At 35.2% G+C, this 20,271-nt stretch overlaps 2 protein-coding genes across 6 annotated transcripts; both read left to right on the top strand.

Annotated features, from left to right (window-relative positions):
* The first annotated feature begins 3,908 nt into the window (after positions 1-3,908).
* On the top strand, positions 3,909-11,980 carry LOC7466887 (uncharacterized). Of its 2 annotated transcripts, XM_024610472.2 has the most exons (12): positions 3,917-4,310; positions 4,409-4,556; positions 5,716-5,867; positions 6,394-6,576; positions 7,304-7,379; positions 7,641-7,718; positions 7,924-8,009; positions 8,211-8,284; positions 8,991-9,036; positions 9,582-9,691; positions 10,095-10,269; positions 11,446-11,980. In XM_024610472.2, the coding sequence occupies exons 1-12, from the start codon at positions 4,059-4,061 to the stop codon at positions 11,626-11,628; spliced, it is 1,563 nt and encodes a 520-aa protein (XP_024466240.2). In that variant the 5' UTR covers positions 3,917-4,058; the 3' UTR covers positions 11,629-11,980. The 2 variants fall into 2 exon arrangements, with proteins under 2 accessions (XP_024466241.2, XP_024466240.2); XM_024610473.2 differs by lacking the exons at positions 9,582-9,691; positions 11,446-11,980 and having other exon boundaries at positions 3,909-4,310; positions 10,095-10,238.
* A 758-nt stretch (positions 11,981-12,738) lies between these two features.
* Positions 12,739-20,180, top strand: LOC7466886 (uncharacterized). 4 transcript variants are annotated; one of them, XM_024610474.2, is made up of 13 exons: positions 12,740-13,138; positions 13,232-13,379; positions 13,659-13,810; positions 14,378-14,560; positions 15,381-15,456; positions 15,577-15,654; positions 15,868-15,953; positions 16,136-16,209; positions 17,135-17,180; positions 17,726-17,835; positions 18,215-18,389; positions 19,108-19,226; positions 19,335-19,686. In XM_024610474.2, exons 1-12 carry the CDS (start codon positions 12,887-12,889, stop codon positions 19,180-19,182), a joined length of 1,455 nt encoding a protein of 484 aa, XP_024466242.2. In that variant the 5' UTR covers positions 12,740-12,886; the 3' UTR covers positions 19,183-19,226; positions 19,335-19,686. The 4 variants fall into 4 exon arrangements, with proteins under 4 accessions (XP_052312278.1, XP_024466242.2, XP_006378472.2 ...); XM_006378410.3 differs by lacking the exon at positions 19,335-19,686 and adding an exon at positions 19,953-20,180 and having other exon boundaries at positions 12,741-13,138; XM_052456318.1 differs by lacking the exons at positions 15,577-15,654; positions 19,335-19,686 and adding an exon at positions 19,953-20,180 and having other exon boundaries at positions 12,739-13,138.
* The last annotated feature ends 91 nt before the right edge of the window (positions 20,181-20,271 follow it).

Below are 20,271 nucleotides of genomic sequence, written 5' to 3'. Positions count from 1 at the left end.
CAGGCCAAGTTGACGCACAAGTGTTAAAGATCTTCTTCTCCCACGGTAAAGTTTTGTTCTTTACTTGGTAAAAAAAGTTTTCTTCTTTGCACAGAAGTAATTAATCAAATCTCTCCTTTTAATAAACCACCATCTTCTTCTTCCGTGTGTATGGTGCATGTTTGGAATCCAAACATGGGGATTTTAAATTAATGGCATGATTAAATGGATGGAGAAAGGAAGATTTTCTGTGAAAGTTAAATGGCATTATATGCCTACGAGGCTACGACTGGTCTGATATACCACAAATATTTTTCTTTTCTGCTTTCTTTATGTACCAAAGAGAGAAATTCTTTTACGTGGATGCGATTGGGCAAGGCACTCAACCATGCAGGCGTTTTCCCTGTGAGTGGATGACCGTGGAAAACCAATATTAAATCAATTGGTTACTTGGGTGAGTGTGTTATGCTTATGTTTGGCACGCATTCTTCAATTAAACATTGTCCCACTAAATGTGGATAATCCACCATGGACCCAAAAGCTGCCACTATAATCTTCTCCAGATGAGGTGCTGTCAATTTCACCTAACTTTTTCATTTTGATCTGTCCAGAGCACTATCTTCAAAAAGTTTCCCACACTAAGCATATAATATTACCATAATTTACTTCTTTCTACTTAAGTTAAAGACTAAAATTTGATCTTCTTTGCAAGCAGGAGATGCAAATGCTTTTTTAAGTATGGATTAAGGAAACCCTTCAGGCAATGATCTTATAATAGAAAATTTGGCACCCACTACCTCAATTTATCAAAGCGTCTACAATGGCATCCACGTGTGTTTTGATATAAATAATGCCACCAGTCCAGCAATTATTTGCTGTGGATAAATATTCTGAGCATCTTTTATGCTTCATGAAAAGCCAAATTCCATGTATTTCCACCCAAATGCATCGAACCCATGCAACTCGATATAGACCCAGAAAATCCTCACCATAGAGAGCCACTGGGAGGAGTATAGCGTAATTGGCACTAACCCTTCAATTGAAGTTGTGATTTCTGGGGCAAGGTCCTGAACATGGATGGTTAATCTCAAGAAATTAAGAAAATCTTATCAATTCCCATCAAAATATAAGTGACGAACTAACATTAAACACATTACAAGCCCTAGCTAGTGCAAACTACAAGAGGGGGTCTCGAGCAGCCCCTGGTGCAGCTACCAATAAATTTCTCTATTTTTTTTTCCTCTGGAAGTTTGAATGCAGATTGACTAGACAAAACACTGCCCAGTAACTTTTCCTGTTCACTTAGGGGACAATCGACTTGGGTAATGCAGGCCAGATGGAGTGCCCCAAATTCTGGTCTAGCACCGCTGCTATTCTGCATAGCATACACTCAGCACTTCAGTATTGTGTGGCTTTTGGAGTTCATGCCATATGCATATGCCTAATCTTTGTGACATCCTCCATTTCCCCTTTACTTGAATCATTGGTTATGCAACTTTTACATCACGGACGAGTCATGATCTCTTCCATTGGTTATGCAACTTTTACATCACGGACGAGTCATGATCTCTTCCATTGGTTATGCAACTTTTACATCACGGACAGGTCATGATCATGATCTCTTCCAAATTTATACATAAATTAATGTTGAGCAGATTTTTGTGTTTTTAATTTTTTTATTTCAAACTAATATTTTTAAATTATTAATACAAATTATTTTAAAAAACAATCATTATTATATTTTCAAGTACTTCTATAATTCACCGCGTGAATCACATGTTTCTTTTTGAAGCTAATATTAAAAATTACATTACCATTACTGTTTCTAAAAAAACTAAAGGATATGACAAAAATATCTTAGAAAAAAAAATAAATTATGAATTGTAATAGTGTTTAATGGTGTTTTTTTTTTAATAATAAAAAACAAATCTTTCTGGTGTGTTGCAGGTAATTTTTTTCTCCTTTTCTTTCTCTCTCTTTTCTCTATCCTTGCCTTGTCCTAGTACACAATTATTATTTTTTTGGCTCGGTCGGTTGATTTGTATAAGAGTTTATAATAAGAGGAAAAAAGGAAAGTTTATAATAAGCTCAAGAGCCGTAATCACTTATATTTGACTGAAAAATTATTAATGGGCCAGGCTTCATATCTGGGCAACAGCAAGCCTTTTTCTTAATTCAATTGTTGGTATCCGGGCTTGGCTTGCTTAGCCCAGCTCCCAATGAAATTTATTCCCGTAAAAAAAAAATTCAAGATCAACAGCAGTTCAGTTTGACCCTCCTCTCTTTCTTTCTTCACTTACCAGTCCAACAGAAACTTCTTAATTTTCTCACTCGCTAATCTGCAAACAACATTTTTGACGACAACGACCAAGGCCATTTCTGACTCCAGCCTATGGAGATTTTCTCTCTTGGAGAATAAGCCCACGGAAAATGTAATACTAAGGCAAACCAGGATCGAGCCCATGTCTAGTCCTAACCCAAACCAATTGAAGAACTCCATAGCCCAGTATTAAAAAGCAATAACAATGTAATTCGAGAAGAAGAATATCATGAAAAAATCTTAAAAAATAATTTAATTAGTCAGATTTTAAATTTATTTTTTAATAATTATGAGTTTGAATCCTGATTATTAGAGACTTACTAACTTCAAAGTCTATAGAATTAATCGAGATACACGCCCGCTGATCCAAACACCTATATTAATAATTAAAAAAAATAACCCAAAGAAAACAAGGGAAAGAAGTTGGGAATGCCAAGTTAAAAAAATAAAAGTGGAAAAGGATTTTTTTGGATTGTTTAATTAACATAAGCACATATCATTGCTATATCCATAACTTTCTTTATGGTCACACAAGGAACATACCAGAAAAACTATTTACGATCATATTATTCTACGGTCAAACAAGAGGAGCCGAGTACAAGGGAATACCATCGTATTGTTTTATGGTTTGCTTCCTTGGATCTTATCTCCTCCGTGTCGCCTCTTCCTCTCCCTTTCAGGTGATGTCTCAGAGAAAACAGCCTTCTTTTATCAACTCTATGCCATGATTCTTGGATTTGGATCTCACTGCAAACTTTTCTCTAGATTTCACCTTTTTTGATGGCCATCTAGCTAAGTCATATCCTGTGACTGGCAAAAGAAATCAAACATGTGTGTTGACTTTATTAAGAGCTAATTTGTAAGGAAATGGATCGATGCTATATAAAAAGAGCATGGTTAGTGTTGGCTTTATTAAGAGCTAATTTTTGTATTTTTTATACCAGAGAAAAGAAGTTTAGATGGAGACTTATTTGTATTGCGAAAGAGATCAAATTTAGTCACAAGAAACTTAGATATAAAATTATATAAGAAGAAAAAGAAAAAAAAAGAATCGTGAGAAATAATTTATTTGTTTCTTTGTTTTAAAAGTGCTTTTTAAAAATAAATTAATTTTTTTATTTGTTTTAAATTAATTTTTTTTTGTGTTCTTAAATCATTTTGATATACTAATATAAAATATAAACTTCAAAAAATAAAAAATGTATATTATTTTAATATATTTTAAATAAAAAATATTTAAAATCATAACTAAAAATACTTTATTGTCTGCCTTTAGAAAAGTCAAGGTTTTTCTTTTGAGGGAGTCGACAATAAAGTTTTATTGCAAGTATTAATTCTAACCATCTTTGCATTAAAACAAATAAATAACTTGACTTTTACAAATAGTCTTATACTTGTATTAGTTTTTTTTTTTCATTTTATATAACACGGTGAGAAAATTAAATGATATTAATAATCACGACAAAAACTTCTATCAAGAAAAATATCATATACCAAAATAAAACAAAATATATTCTTCCATAATAAATTAAATATGGTGATATTAGTACAATAAACAAAAGTAGTTGTCCTCTATTAACGATAACACCAACCAAAACCCGCCGTGCCAACTGTCCCTTCAATAAACGCACCCGCAGCTCACCATTATTTCTGTACAACCACCGCATTAACGCTCCATCTGTCTTTATTTATTATCAAAACCTAATCATCCATCCCTCCCTGCTCTCTCCCTCCTGAACCTCACTAAGCTAATCCAACAATGGCAACCTACAATCTCGCTTTAATCCTCGGAAACCCCTTAAACGACGACGAATTCCTCCTTGCAAAGCAAACCCCACCTCCAAAATTCGGAATTGAAGAGTATGATTCATTCGTTGACTCTGATCTCTGGGACTTACCCTCAAAGAAGCTGGACCTTGTAGAAGGAGAATTGGAGCCTGGTAGTTTTGTTATCGAAGGCATAGAGAGGACCAGTCTGCGCAAATTTGATTTTGATTCGGCTATTAACAAGGTGATTTGCAAGTTTAATTTTGTGTTTTTAAATTGTGGGTTTGTGTTGTTTTACCGGTTAGTAAATCGGGTTTCATTTTTTTTATGTGGCTTTTGTAGGTTTTGGAGCAAGTGGGGTTTAAGGCAAATGATGGAGGAGAGTGGAGATTTTTGAAGCATCTAGAGGAAGCTGAGTTTGGCCCAGGATTGCCAGTTCATACGGTGTACATTTCGGGAAAATTGTTGAACCGGAATCAGAATTTGCCAGGTTTGTTTTTAGCCGTGTTAATTTTGTTGACTGGTAATAAAAAGCTATGTTGTTATTGATAAAATAGATTCGGGTTCTGTATATAGGATTCTTTTTTGGATTGGTTCCGCTTAGGATTATTTTCATATTCATAACGTAAGTTTCTATGAGTATTGCACTGAAGCCAAGTTAGCTTTTGTGATGATGCTGTTGCTAAAGAATTGGGGTTTAAAGTTTGCTAAAGAGAGAATTTGGTGGAACTTTAATTGATGGACTTAGATATTTGCCTCATAAATATATGGACTTTTATCATGTTTTTAGTTATTACTAGTTTAATGGCCACGCTATCGCTGCTGCTTGGATTAAAATTTTGAACGTAGAAAAACAATATCTAAATTGTTGAAAATTTTTATGCATTTTCATTAAACTTGTTATAACAATTCAAACATGAAAAATCTAAACTTGACTTTTTACTTAGTTCAATTTTAAATTAAATTATATGAGAATTGTCCCGACATAATTTTATTGACTAGATAGGATCAAAGAAAAAATTAAAAAAATAAAAAAATAGATCAGTTTTACTCTAGTTAACTTGCAAAAACTGTAATCCGTTTTATAAACTCTACTGAGTTGATTTAATTTTTTTTTATTATATGATAGAAAATATAAATATTAATTTACAATCAATGTAATATTAAATTATAAAATTCAATAAAAACTTAATATTAAAGTATGAGATTGAAAAAAATAAAATAGAAAAGGCAGCAAAATAAATAAATAAATAAAGGACCAATTAAAAAAAAGGTATAGGCATGTTGCTAAAGGAAAAAAAAAAAGGCTAAGAACCTGGATGAAATAAAAAATAAAAAAGAAGAGATAAATAAAAGAGGTGCAATAACAACCCCCCAGGCTTGTTACAACAAAGCCTGTGTGGGCCTGAGGGAGGCCTGCGGGCCCTGGGCCGTTATTTTTTTCCGCCCCCTCTTTTTGAAAAAGGAATTCCATAGTCAATCTATTGCCGCATTAAACATATCATCCGGCTTAACCAAAGATCAAAGAAACATATCAAATTGTTTCATTGTTTATATGAACAATTAAATCGACTGCATGTTTTGTTAATGTTAACTAGGCTATGGTGAGTTGCTCAAAACTAATTTAAATCGCTTGTAATTACATGCAGGGCTGTGTAAGTGGATGTCTATCCAGAGTTGTTTAAGCTGGCTTGTGGATGTAAAACCAAGTAGTGATCGCGTGGGACCCTTGGTAGTTCTTGGTCTTATTAATGATTCCGTGCATTCTTCAGAGAAAGTGAACACTGCCTTGGATTATCAGGTTTGCTAGATGCACTTCTGGTAGCAAACGTATTATGAAGCTTGGTGCATGTGAAAATAATCTTTCCACGTGGGAAATGACAGTTGTGGAAATGAAAACCTACTTGACTTGGATGCTTGCTATTTTTATCAGTAATTCTCTTAATGTTCAAGCAGTTATTATGCTTACATGCTTCACCTTAATGATAACAAAAAGAAAAAAAGAAGATAACTGTTAAAATATTTTTGTAGAACAGAAAGTGTTCTAGAAAATGTAACACGGAAATGTATACCAGTATTCAATCGACAATTTTGTCACAAGAGGTTTATTTATAATGTTCCTTTCAATTTTTTTTGTTTGGGATGTGCCCTATTCTGATTACTGCATTTGTACTTGAAGTTCAACTACTTATTCTGTATCTGATTTTTACATTTCTGAGATTTATATAAGATATCGGTATCTGTCCCCTTAACTAAAATGAAGACTTGTATTTCTTGTTATTAAATATAACTCCCCCCCTTTTGGTGATGCTTATTCACATTTTCAGGAATATCCACCTGGTGTTATAATTGTGCCTATGAGAAGTAGAACAGCCAAGCCTTTCCACACAACAAACTTGGTTGTATTTGCGCCTGAGAGTGTAAAAAATAAATGTGAGGATTACAATTTTGTAGCACACGGAGATGCATTGATAGTGGACCCAGGATGCCGTGCTAATTTTCACAAGGAGGTATGTCAGTTTGTTACTTTGTGAGCCACATTTTGCTCCAAAATCATTATAGAAGTAACTCTTTGTGAAATTGGGCATGCAATGTGTCTTAATGCTATCTTCACGCAATGCAGACTGCATTTTCTTGACACATTGGCAACAACAGCAATTGTATTTAGGATGACAAGCTCATATTGGAAACAGGTTGTAAGATGAAAACAATTATTTGTCCTAGATCATACTCTCGAGATCTCCAAAATTCTCCCTCGGGCCAATTATCTTTGTGCATGATTCATCTTGTTGCAATGCCGTAATATTTCTTGTTACACAATAAAGCACACAAACTGTTCTTTTAGTTAGCTTATAAAAGACATTTCCCAAGTATCAACTCCAATGCTGTTAAATAATATTCATCTTTGAATTCTTTGCACAACTTTGTGGAAAGCCATAGCTGTCACACAGGACATCTAACCCTCTAGTCCAATCAAATTCACTCTAGTGCCCTGAAAGAAAAGAAGAAGAATAAAATGAAGAAGGTACATACAGAACTGAATTGAACTTGATAACCTTTTACAAGTGCATACCTTGATTTGGTTGTGTCAGGGATAGACTATAGTCATTTTTTTTTTGTTGCTTAGGCTGGTGTCTATGATGTCAGTCAAATTGCAGACACTGGCTTAAATATTTAATTCTTTTATGGCAATTCTTCTAATTAAAAATTTGATCACTCTACCATTTGCTTGATCAGCTCTTGAAAGTTGTTGCTCCTCTGTCGAAAAAGTTGGTCGTCTTTGTTACCCATCACCACAGGGATCATGTAGATGGTAAGATATGCAAAAGCATAGGAACTTACTTTGGCATCATGAGACCAGCCTAGAGTATTTCCGTTCCGTGCATACCATGATCCTTATGACTTCTCTAACTTTTCCAAATGGCTGAGACAACAATAGCATACTGAATTGTGTTTTTTGCCTGAACTTTTTAAATATTAAGTTATGTGCCTCTCTCATTTTAGATGCTTGTGCCGCACTTAATTACACAGTTTAGACATTGGTTCTGATTTGCTGTCTAATGGTTTCTTTCAGGTCTTTCTGTCATCCAAAAATGCAACCCTAATGCCACTTTATTAGCACACAAGAACTCAATGCGCCGCATTGGGAAAGGTTCCAATTACTTTGGCATAGTGATGATATCATTTTGTTATGGAGTGTTTAAAAAACAGCGTTTGTTAAAAAATCTATTTTCTTAATGCCATAATCACCAACTTTAAGCGCAGTGATTCATGAAATAACTTTTTTCAGGTTAATGAGCTTTGTTTTCAATCTCGTTAACTTCATTGAAGCTTAGTAGATATCTTATATTTCGCAGGTGACTGGTCTCTTAATCACATCTCAGTTTCTGGAGGTGAAGACATTTGCATCGGTGGTCAGAGGTTGAATATTATTTTTGCTCCGGTAATTCTTTCTGCATGACTGTTTGTTTTGGAATTTATAGTTACAAGATGAAAACCCAGTTTCACCGAAATTTGTAATGCCTGTAATTTGTGTACTTCATATTCCGTACATGTTTGTGAAACTGGTTAGTTATTCACCCACCCCCATAAAGAAGGCCTACTTTTTAGTTGTTAGCTGAAATATAGGGTTGTTTTCAATCAGGGACATACAGATGGGCACTTGGCACTGCTTCATGTTGATACTCACTCGTTGATAGTAGGTGATCATTGTGTGGGGTAAGATTCTTAGAAGACTGCAATTATCATTGACAATAGATTCATGACAGAACTACATTATCATATTGAGGGCAGTCTCAACCATGTGATTTATAAATTAGGAAATGATGCTATGATGGAAGAGTGAAAGGCTAATCGTTTCAATGTCATGAAATAATATGTTCATATAAAAAGGAAATCACAATTAGTTGGAGCCAAAAGAAACTTGCCTTTGACATTTGTATATTTATGCATTGCATTTTTGTGTAATTTCAAAGAAAATGAAGGCTATGGATAAAGTTTATATAATCATGTTGTCTGTATTTTCACCTCCACATTATTAAGTGTTTGCACATGTTTGTGTGTGAAAGCATTGATGGTGATCATCTTGCAGTTAAGTGATAGCCAAAAAGTTGTGTCAAATTTACTGGAGAGCTGTAATTGAGACTTGAATGGATTTCAACCTGTCAAATGGAGTTTTTTCCCTCTTTCAAGTTGCCCCATACAGTATTCTAAAATCTTCAGATGAACAATGCACTCAGTTTCAGTTGCATATAAACACCAAGGAGCCCCCTACTTGTTTACCTACCTTTTCCCCTCCCATTTTTCTGCAAGTGTGTGTGCTCACCCACACAGAAAAGCCTCGCATCACTTTAGTTTTTATTCTCATTCTTTCATATTGTTCTCTAGGATCTGCATTCCTAATGCATCTATGGGTTTGTTGCAGTCAAGGAAGTGCCCTCTTGGACGTTACTTCTGGTGGAAATATGACTGTAAGTAGATAAAGAAGCTAAAGTGAATACATTATTAATCTTGAGCTTTAATATATGCACTACAGCAGCTGTTAAATTTGCTTGTGCCATCAAACCTATTCTGTTGTTGGTATCGGTATGTATTAATATATTCTTTTGTATTACGATGGTGTTGGACTAAAGAATATGTGATATAGAATAGCATTTGAAAACCGAGGGTTTTCTGCAATCAATATGGGTAGACTAATATTTGAGAAGATTAGGGATATGTATTTGGAGGGATTAAGGTTGAAAATAGCTCATCTAGTGCAGGAGTGGGGCTGGAATAGAGCTGAACCTTTGAGTTTCTCTGAGCCTTCTACGAGCCTTGTGGAGAATAGAAACTGTTGTCGGTCAATTCTTTTTAAACTCTTGGTATGCTGTCCATGGATATGCTATCAGTCAAACTGTAATAGAAAAATAGAATATAAAATAAAAAAATGTTCAAATAAATTACTGCTGTCCGAGTTTTTATTTTCCTTGGATTAATTTAAACATCTTACTGTAGAGGTTTATTGTCTATGCAGGATTACTTCCAATCGACTTACAAATTTATTGAGCTTGCCCCACATGTTTTGATCCCAATGCATGGAAGAGTTAATTTGTGGCCAAAGCGCATGCTTTGCGGATATCTAAAGTATAAAACAAATCACTTTTCTTTCTTTAGCCACAACTCTGTATCATTGTTCTTTTGGTTGAACTGTTAAGGAAGCAGGACCTTGAAGAATTATTTTTACAGTTTTCAGATTAGGATTTTTCTTTCAAGTTCAGGTGGTCGAACACTCTTTTCTTTTTTCTATACAGTAGGAAGATCTCAGGCTGGACTATTTTGAGCCAAGAAATAAATACTATTACCTAGTTTAGACTTGAATTTCATATAGGTGCGCATGCTGTTCAATTGTGGTTCACCAAGCTGTATAACTATAAATCGACCAATGGTCTTACTCTTTAGTCAACTCGATGTTCTAGCTCACTAAACAATAATGATTAGGAGAGTTGCACGATACTGATTTGCACTTGATTTTTTCCTTCTCATGCAGGAATCGTAGAAGTAGAGAATTATCCATCTTGGAAGCAATAGAAAATGGAGCAAAGACATTAATTGACATAGTTGCCAATGTATATTCAGAGGTTGATCGCAGTCTTTGGTTTCCTGCTTCATCAAATGTTAGGCTTCACGTGGAACATTTGGCTCAACAAAATAAGTTACCAAAGGTAATTTCTGCCATGTTTGTGTTACAAATTTATTTTCCTTCCAACAGTAAATATAAACATCTGTATAGTATGGTTCTAGTTTCTCTGTGTATTCATTCATAGGCAAACACCAAATAGTTCCTATGCATTCTTTGTTGTCACTCATCGACAGTAATAAACCAGGGGGGGGGGGTAATACTCATAAAGGGCTTGAAGAATGTTTTTTTAAAGAAAAAAAACTGGTTCAGTTACACTAAAAGGCTTCTTATGGATGGTAGGGGGTAATAGCCGTGTACGTACACAGCTTGTGTTTTGAACAGAATATAACCTATGGTAACAAGATGAGTGCATATTGGAAAAATGGAAGGAGGGTTGGATTGACCTTGACTACAGCTATTATTCACATATTCAAGGGGGAGGCAGGGAATTTTATTTTTTTTACCAGGGGCTGGGCCCCTGCCAGCCACCCTCTCTGCCTCCGTCCCTGCTTGTAGCAGCAATCGCGTATTGTATATATATATTCATGGGGACAAAGGGTTGAACAGTGTGTGTCTTCGAATTTTCATGCCCATCAGATTGTGTTTTTTCTTTTTCTTTTTTGCCTTGAGCTTCTGGTAATCCACATCACACTGGGCACACCTTCTTACCTGCTGACCTTTAGTTTCATACTCGAGGTTTTTTTGGTGCGTGCGTGCGTGCGTGAGGAGACTAGTTTATGGAACTGTAGCAATTCCTTGTGTCTTGGACAAATTGGAAACCAGGTCTAAGTCTAAATTTCAGTTGGTAAAAAATAATCTATTATAGCCTAAAATATTATTTTACAATAAACCTAGACCCAGACCTAGACTTGACTTGACTCGAAACCTAAACCGAGCCACCTAGACTTGACTTGACTCGAAACCTAAACCGAGCCATTCAGCACATGCGCGTGTGTAGGTTTTAAACCTAAAGCACTCTTTGTTTAGGACCTTGTCTCCTTCAAAAGCTAGAGTGTTTTTTTTAAGTTAATTAACTTCTCAACTTTTTATTTTATAAACATCAATCAAGTTTTGTTGTGAGGTGTTAAGTCATTCAACTATATGGACCATGTACTGTGAAGTTTTTCCATCTTGTTTTACAATCTGATAAATGAAAGATCGCTTGCAACATAAGTTGGATAATTTGTCGTGGGAGTGATCAGAGAATACTGCCTTGTAGGAATTTTCGATTCAGAAGTTCCAAAGGACTTGCGGGGTGCATTTTATATCCAGATGGATTTGGGCATATCTTGCTGCTGAATTTCTGTCACGGTCCAAGAACGTACATATACCCAAAATACTAATCGGTGGAGCAGTGGTCAGCTTCGCCGTGTTCTACTCCTTGAAGTACAAGTTCACCTGAAAGTAAGAGAGGTAAGGGTGTACAATTTGCGGCTTTCTGGAAAACAGTCGACGCATTATGGCTTTCATACGGTGATTATTCATCGTGTATTTGAGGCTTCATGGAAAATGTTAAAAATGCACCGGCAGCTAAACCTTCTAAAGAAGGGCAGTATGATACAAGGTGCTTCCACAAAGCCAATCACTGATATTACTATGGATAGCTGCGATGTATAATTTCTCTGCGACTGAAATAGTTGCCTTCTCAAAGCTTTAATCATGTAGGTGAACCAATCTCGGTATGGAAAATTTTATGGTGCTAAACCTATACTATAACCAGTTATATTATCAGAAATGATTTTTCCTTTCTCTTATATGATATAGATATTCAATAAATATATCGTTTGAGTATTATAAGATTTCTCATATGAGTATATCCTAAACAATAAGAATTTCGTCATCCATGGATAACATGCATCCAAAACTGTTACTCAGCTGATGAAATGAGTGGCACTGTCAAACCCAATTGGAGGGAAAATCTGCATCCAGAACTGACCAAATTTCCATTCTTATTTAAACAACAAGAAGCAACAACAAAACTTTTGTTCTAAAGGCACAAACCGTAAGAAATTGAAAGTCTTGTATCATATAGATATAGATTTTAAAGTTATTTGCAGTCCAAAAGACACAAGTATTAAAAAAAAAAAAGAAGAAGAGAAGAAGAAGAAAGAAGGGATGGGGTATAAAACAAGAAGAAGGTTGTTATCAGTAGAAAATCATCGAAGACACGACTGCGTTAGTCAGATGTATTTCTCTAAGGGAAGGAGAATATGAAATTTTAAATGCTAATTCAAACCATTGTTGCATAATGTCAATACAATTAAATAAAATAGCATTATGATTTTTACAAAGGCTCTTATATTTGTATTAATTAGCTAGTTTTCTTTTATTCTTGTGAACATATATATATATATATATATCATGACATAGAATTCTATCAAGAAAAAATGTAATCTGACAGAACTTTATGTTCTTCTGTAGTAAATTGAATATAGAGATTTTAAATAACGAATTACAATGGATAAAAAGTGGGATGTCCTTTATTAACGGTAATACCGACCAAACCCACCACCACAACTGTCTTTCAATAAACTCAACTACCACTTCACCGTTATATCTGTACAACTACTGCATTGACCCTCCATCTGTCTTTATCAACACCTAATTCTTCCCTCACTGATCTCACCATCTTCAACCTCTCTAAAAAAGTCGAAGTAAAAATGGCCACTTACAACCTAGCTTTAATCCTCAAAAACCCCTCAGACGAAGCCGAATTTCTCCTTGCAAAGCAAAACCCGCCTCCAAAATTCGGCATCGAAGAGTATGATACATTTGTTGACTCCGATCTCTGGGACTTACCCTCAACAAAGCTGGACCTTGAAGAAGGAGAATTGGAGTCTAGTAGTATTGTTATAGAAGGCTTGGAGAGGACCGATTTGGGAAAATTCGATGTTGAATCGGCTATTAGCAAGGTAATCCTATGAGTTGATTTTGTATTATAATTTGGGTGTTTGTTTTGTATTATTGATTAATGAATTGGGCTTTCTTGGTTTTTGTTTCTTAAGGTTTTGGAGCAAGTGGGGTTTAAGGTAAATGATGGAGGAGAGTGGAGATTTTTGAAGCTTGTAGAGGAAGCTGAGTTTGGCCCAGGATTGCCAGTTCATAGAGTGTACATTGTAGGGAAATTGTTACCTGGGAATCAAAACTTACCAGGTTTGATTTTATCTATGTTAATTATGTATCACACACACGCGCGCACACAATTTAGTTATCTCTGCTGACGTTGATGGTGGTAGAGAATTGAGGTTGAAGATTGTTACAGTAGAATTTGTTAAAACTCACATTGATGGACCTAGAAATGCTTCGTGTTTGGAAATATATAGTTGTCTAATAGACATTTCAATTTGGTTCTGTTTTAGTTATTAGTACTACCATTGTATCTTTGGTGAGGCTCGCAAAACTAATTTGGAATGAATGGAATTACAAATGCAGAGCTGTGTAAGTGGATGTCTATCCAAAGTTGTTTGAGCTTGCTTGTGGATGTGAAAAAAAGTAGTGATCGTGTGGGACCTTTGGTAGTTCTTGGTCTTATAAATGATTCGGCACAATCTTCAGAGAAAGTGAATACTGCCTTGCATTATCAGGTTTGCTGGATGCATTTCTGTAAGAAACATATTTTGGAATTATAGTTTTTTATTGATTAAACTGGTTCTCAATTGCCTGTTAAACGATTCTCTTACTATGGAAAATGACAGTTGTGGAAATCAGAACCTACTTGACTTGGACACTCGCTATTTTTATCAGCATTTCTCTCCATGTTTAAGTGGTTATTATGCTTTTATGCTCCACCTAAACAATAGCAAAAAAGAAGACTTGTTAAAATAGTTTTGTAGACAGAGCAGTGTTCGAGAAATTGTAACAAGGAAATTCATTCCACTTTCAATCGTGACAATTTGTTACAAGAGGCTTATTTATAATGTTTCTTTCAAATATTTGATTTTGAATGTGCCCTATTCTGATAACTGCATATGCATTTGATGTTCAGCTACTGGTTCTTATCCAATTTTTGGATTTCTAATTTTTATCAAAACCCTAAAACAAATTGGTGTGAAATCTTGTATTTCCGTTATTAAATATAACTCCCCCCCCCCCTCTCCCCCACTGTCTGTTGTCTGTTGTTTTATTTAGATGACATTTATTCTCATTTTCAGGAATATCCACCTGGTGTTATAATCGTGCCTATGAAAAGTAGAACAGCCAAGCCTTTCCATACAACAAACTTGGTTATATTTGCACCTGAGAGTGTAAAAAATGAAAGTGAAGATTACAATTTTGTAGCCCATGGAGATGCATTGATAGTGGACCCAGGATGTCGAGCTGATTTTCATGAGGAGGTATGTCAGTTTGCTACTGGCTCTGAAGCATGCATTGTACATATGATTTCTTTCTGAGCCACATTTTGCTCAAAAATCCTAACAGAAGTAAACTCTTTGTGAAATTGGGCATGCAATATGTATTCAATGTATTCTTCCCACTATGCAGCCTACATTTTCTTGACTTAACTGGCAGCTGCAGCAATTGTATTGGATGAAAAGCTCATAAGTGGAAGCAGGTCGTAATTTTACTGAAATAAAAAATTCATTAGAACCTAAATGGAAGGGAAAACATATTGTCCAAGATCATACACCCAAGGTCTCTATAATTCTCTCTGTTGGGCTATTGATCCAAGTGCGTGATGCATCTTGTTTGGATGCCATAATATTTGCTGTCATACAATATATCACACAAACTGTTCTTTTAGTTTAGCATATAGAAGGCATCTCCCTAGTATCAACTCCGATGCTGTTAAATGATATTCCACCTCTTAATTCTTTGCAGAACTTTGTTGAAAACCATAGTTTTCACACACAGCATCTAACCTCTAGTTGAGTCAAATTTACTCTAGTGACCTGAAAACAAAAATAAAAAATGAACTAAGAAAGCTCATATGGATCTGAATTTAACTTGATAACCATTTGCCAGCGCCTACCATGATGTGGTTATTGTATGGGGAAGACCTTGGTCATTTTATTTTATTTCATTTTTTATATTTTGTTGTGGCTGGTGTTAATGATGTCAATCAAATTGCAAACAGTGGCTTAAATATTTTATTCTTGTAAGCTGTGCAATTCTTCGAATTAAAAAGTTGATTGGTGTTTTATTTTGCTTGATCAGCTCTTGCAAATTGTTGCTGCTCTGTCTAAAAAGTTGGTCGTCTTTGTTACCCATCACCACGGAGATCATGTTGATGGTAAGATATGTAAAAATGTTGTAACATGCACTTTAGGATCATAACTTACACTTCGCCTGAACTCTTAAATATCACCTTTTCTACTTTGGTTCTGATTTGCTGTATCGTGGTTTGTTTCAGGCCTTTCTGTGATCCAAAAATGCAATCCTAATGCAACTTTATTAGCACATGAGAACACAATGTGCCGCATTAGGAAAGGTTATAATTACTACAGCATTGTGATAATATCATTTTGTTATGTAGTGTTTAAATATATGACATCTGTAAAAAAATGTTCTTTTTCTTTGTATCATAAGCATCAATTTTAAATAGTAATATAATGTCCATGAATCAACTGCTCCTGGGTTAATAAACATTATTTTCAATCTCATTCACTTCATGGAAGTTTAGTAGACACCATATATTTTGCAGATGACTGGTCGCTTGGTCACATCTCAGTTTCTGGAGGAGAAGACATTTGCATTGGTGGTCAGAGATTGAATATCATTTTTGCTCCGGTAATTCTTTCTATGTGATTTGTTTGGAATTTGTAGTTGTGAGATGATAAACCAAGTTTCATCAAAATTTGTGTTCTTCATATTTCGTGCATGTTGGTAGAACTGGCTACTTATTCGCCCAACCCATGAAAGAAGGCCTACTTTTTAATTATTAGCTGAAATATAGAGTTTTCTTCAAACAGGGACATACAGATGGGCATTTGGCACTGCTTCATGTCGAAACTCACTCGTTGATTGTAGGTGATCATTGTGTGGGGTAAGATTCTTAGAAGACTGCACTTATTCATTAAAAATAGATTCTTGATGGGACCGTGTTATCATCTTGAGGGCAGTCTTAACCATGTGATTTATAACTAAGGAAATGATGCTATGATGGAATTGCGGAGGGCTTATCATTTCCATGATTTCAAATCATATGTCAATAAAAAAGGAAATCATTGTTGTGGAGCCAAAAAGAAAACTGCCCTTGACATTTGTATATTTATGCATTGCATTTTTGTGTAATTGGAAAGAAAATGAAGGCTATGGATAAATTTTATATAATCATGTTGTCTGTATTTTCTCCTCTACATTAGTGACTGTTTGCACATGTTTGTGAGTGAAGACATGGAAATTGATAATTGGTTCATATGATGAATAAAAAAGAACTCCCAGTTAGGATAGCCAAACAGTCGTTTCAAATTTACTATGAAGCTGTAATTGAGACTTGAAAGGATTTCAATCTTTTAAATGGGAGTTTTTTTCCCACTTTCAAGTTCCCCCGATGTGGCATTCTATTTTTTTTTTCCTGATGAACAAAGCACTCAGTTCCAGTATTCAGTTGCATATAAACTCTCTGGAGCAAATCCCCCGCCCCCTGCACGCCCAGGTGCAACAGCCGCACATAAGCTGTTCTTGAACAGGCTCGCCTACGCCCCCTCAAAATTTTCAAAAATTCATCATGCTCCCAGCAGTTTTGCATATTTTTCATATTGATCCTTGTGATATTCTAATTTGGTCCCTCTGAATTTTTTCCTTTAAAGTCGTATTATATTTAACTTAGCCTCCCAACAATTTTACTCACCTTCTGCCATTGCACATACCCGCACAGAAGAACCTAGCATTTATGTAGTTTTTGTTCTAATTATTTCATATTGCTCTCTAGGATCTGCGTTCCTAATGTATTTGTGGGTTTGTTGCAGCCAAGGAAGTGCCCTCCTGGACGTTGCTTCTGGTGGAAATATGGCCGTAAGTAGATAATAAGCCACAATGATACAACTACATTATTAATCCCGTGCTTTAATATATGCACTGCTAACAGGAGTTAAATTTGCTTGTTCCATCAATCTAATCCTGTTGTTTGTTTCATTGTTGTATTGATATGTTCTTTTGTATTACAATGGTGTTTGACTAAAGAATATGTGATATAGAATAGCCTTTGAATTTGAAAATTAATGGTTGTTCTGAAATGGATACGGGTGGACTAGTAATTGAGAAGATCAGAGATTTGTTTTCCAGAGAGATTTAACTGATCCAGGGCAAGAGTGGGGCTGGAACAGAATTTACAGAAACCTTAGAGTCCCACTAAGGCCTTCTAATAGAAAGTTTGGTTAGTTGATATTTTTAGATTTTGTGGTATGCAGTTCATGAGGTTGCTAAATCAGTCAAACTGTAATGGAAAAATGGAATGTAATATAATAATAATATTCAAATAACTTGCCTCTGTCCAAGTTTTTATATACATAGAATCTATAATTTGAACATCTTAGTGAAGAGGTTTGTTGTTTATGCAGGATTACTTCCGATCTACTTACAAATTTATTGAGCTTGCCCCACATGTCTTGATCCCAATGCATGGAAGAGTTAATTTGTGGCCAAAGCACATGCTTTGCGGATATCTAAAGTATGAATAAATCATTTTCCTTTCTTTAGCCGCCACAGTGTATTATTGTGCTTTTCGTTAAGCTTTTTATATGAGATTTGGCTATTGCAGGACGATAGAGACTTATCTTTACGAGTTCAAATTAGGAATTTTTCTTTTCTCTGTACATTAGTAAGATCTCAGGATGGACTATTTTGAGTTAGAAAACAATACTTTTATCTAGTTTAGACTTGCAATTTCATGTAAGGTGCACACGCTGTTCAATTTTGGTTCACCAAGCTGTATAAATTGACCAATACTCTTACTAGTTAGCCAACTCAATATTGTAGCTCGCTAAACAATAATGATTATGAAGAGTTGTATAATACTAAATTGCATTTTTTTTTCTTTTATTCCACAGGAACCGTAGAAGTAGAGAATTATCCATCTTGGAAGCTATAGAAAATGGAGCTAAGACATTATTCGACATAGTTGCCGATGTATATTCGGGGGTTGATCGCAGTCTTTGGTACCATGCTGCATCAAATGTGAGACTTCATGTGGATCATTTGAATCAACAAAATAAGTTGCCGAAGGTAATTTCTTCCACCTTTATGTTACAATTTTTTCCCCCTTTCAATGCATGTATGAATGGCTGTACAGGATGGTTCTAGTTTCTCTGTGTATTCATTCATAGGCCAATAGTCCCTATGCTTTCTTTTCATACTCATAAAGGACTTAGGCAAATTTAAAATAAAAAAAGAAGTTAACGATTCTCAGTTACACTAAAAGGCTTATTATGGACAGTAGGGGATAATAGCTGGATACATACGGAACTTGTATGTTTTGGACAGGATATAACCTCTGGCGATAAGATGAGTGCATATTGGGAAAAAGGAGGGGCGGGGTTTGATTGATATATCTATTTTATGGTTTGTGACCTTGACTATAGAGAATATCCACATAATCTTGTAGCAGCAATCGTATGTATAGTACCTGTATGTCCATGGAAGCGAAGGGTTAGATCTTTATCTTTAAATTTTCAAGCAGGTGCATTTGCTAACAGATGTTTTTTTGAACACATGATTACCTCAGTGTATTTTTTGCCCTGAGCTTCTGATAATCCACATGAAACTGGCTGTATCTGCTCACCTGCTCAAGTTATTTACCTTTTTTGTGTGAGATTCATACTGTTATGGAATTTTAGCAATTCCTTGTGTCTTGGAAAATTTGGAAACAGCAATGCTGTATAGGATAACGATTAGAAATTAGTGAAATTTGCTAAATTCCAACTATTCCTCGGAGAGTGTGCAGGGCTTCTCTGTAGACACTTTCAATTGCAGTTTGATTGCATTTGCTGAGAAGGTGGGTAAAATTGAGCCCAAGTGAAGAGAGCTGCTGTGTCTGGCACATTCGCCCACTACATCTCTTAGGTCGGACCCCTTCCCTTGAAATTCTCCGTAGTCATTCAACTATGTGGACCTTATACTATGAAATATCACTCTTGTAATCTGAGAAATAAAAGATTGCTTGCAATGTAGATGGATACTTGGTAGCGGGACTGATTAGAGAAATAAACTATGAAATATCACTCTAGTGCTGACCTTATAAAGAAAGGCCCATTTATGATACAAGGTGCTTCTACGAAGTCACTCGTTGATATTGATAAGGATGGCTATGATGTTCAATTTCTCGGCAACAGAAGTACTTGGCTTTACAAAGCTTTAAACATGTGGGTTAACCAATCTGAGTATCTCCTTAATTGAGAAGGATTTCGGCATCCATATACTAAGGATAACATGCACTACATATTGCCCCAGCTCTATATAAATGTAATGTGAAATTCTAAGTAATTTTTTTTTATGTGATCTTGATGAGTGGATATCTCTCTTAGTCTTAGTGTTACCGCAGTCATGGACATTCAGGTTGTATTCAAGTGCTACCATGTCGCTACTTGTGATGAATGATGTTGAAGTGTTGCCATGTCGTATGAAATGAAACTAGTACTCTTGATCTTGAACCCCCCACAGTGAGATAATCTTCCACTGAATAGAATGGCACGATTATTGAACCAACTCTCTCAGATTAATATGTTTTGATGATTATGAAACATCTTGCTATTTTGTTTCTGAGTTAATTGTGTTGAGCTGTTGTGCTAGGGTTTGGACCTAAATGGTGTTTATGGACGCGTCAAACTATGATCACTCAATCTCAACAGTGCCGGTTTGAGGAGCTCTCTCTTCCCCGATAATAATTTATTTACTTTCATTTAGAAATTCATCAATGTATTCAATTAGAGATTCTACATGTTGATATTGTATGAATAAAATTCCTTCAGAGAACATGGAAGCACGGGTATATAGAAGAAATTTATATCGTTTTCTTTATCCAGAAGCATAGTTTTAAAATCTTTCCTTTGCTCTCTGGTTTTCACACCTCTTCTAATCTTCTTGTTTTTTCTTAGTTTTGCCTAATATG

This window comes from Populus trichocarpa, chromosome 10, assembly GCF_000002775.5.
Source record: "Populus trichocarpa isolate Nisqually-1 chromosome 10, P.trichocarpa_v4.1, whole genome shotgun sequence".
In the NCBI taxonomy this organism is placed as follows: domain Eukaryota; kingdom Viridiplantae; phylum Streptophyta; class Magnoliopsida; order Malpighiales; family Salicaceae; genus Populus; species Populus trichocarpa.
Note: the sequence above shows the minus strand (reverse complement) of the source record. Positions and strands in the feature narration are given on the sequence as shown.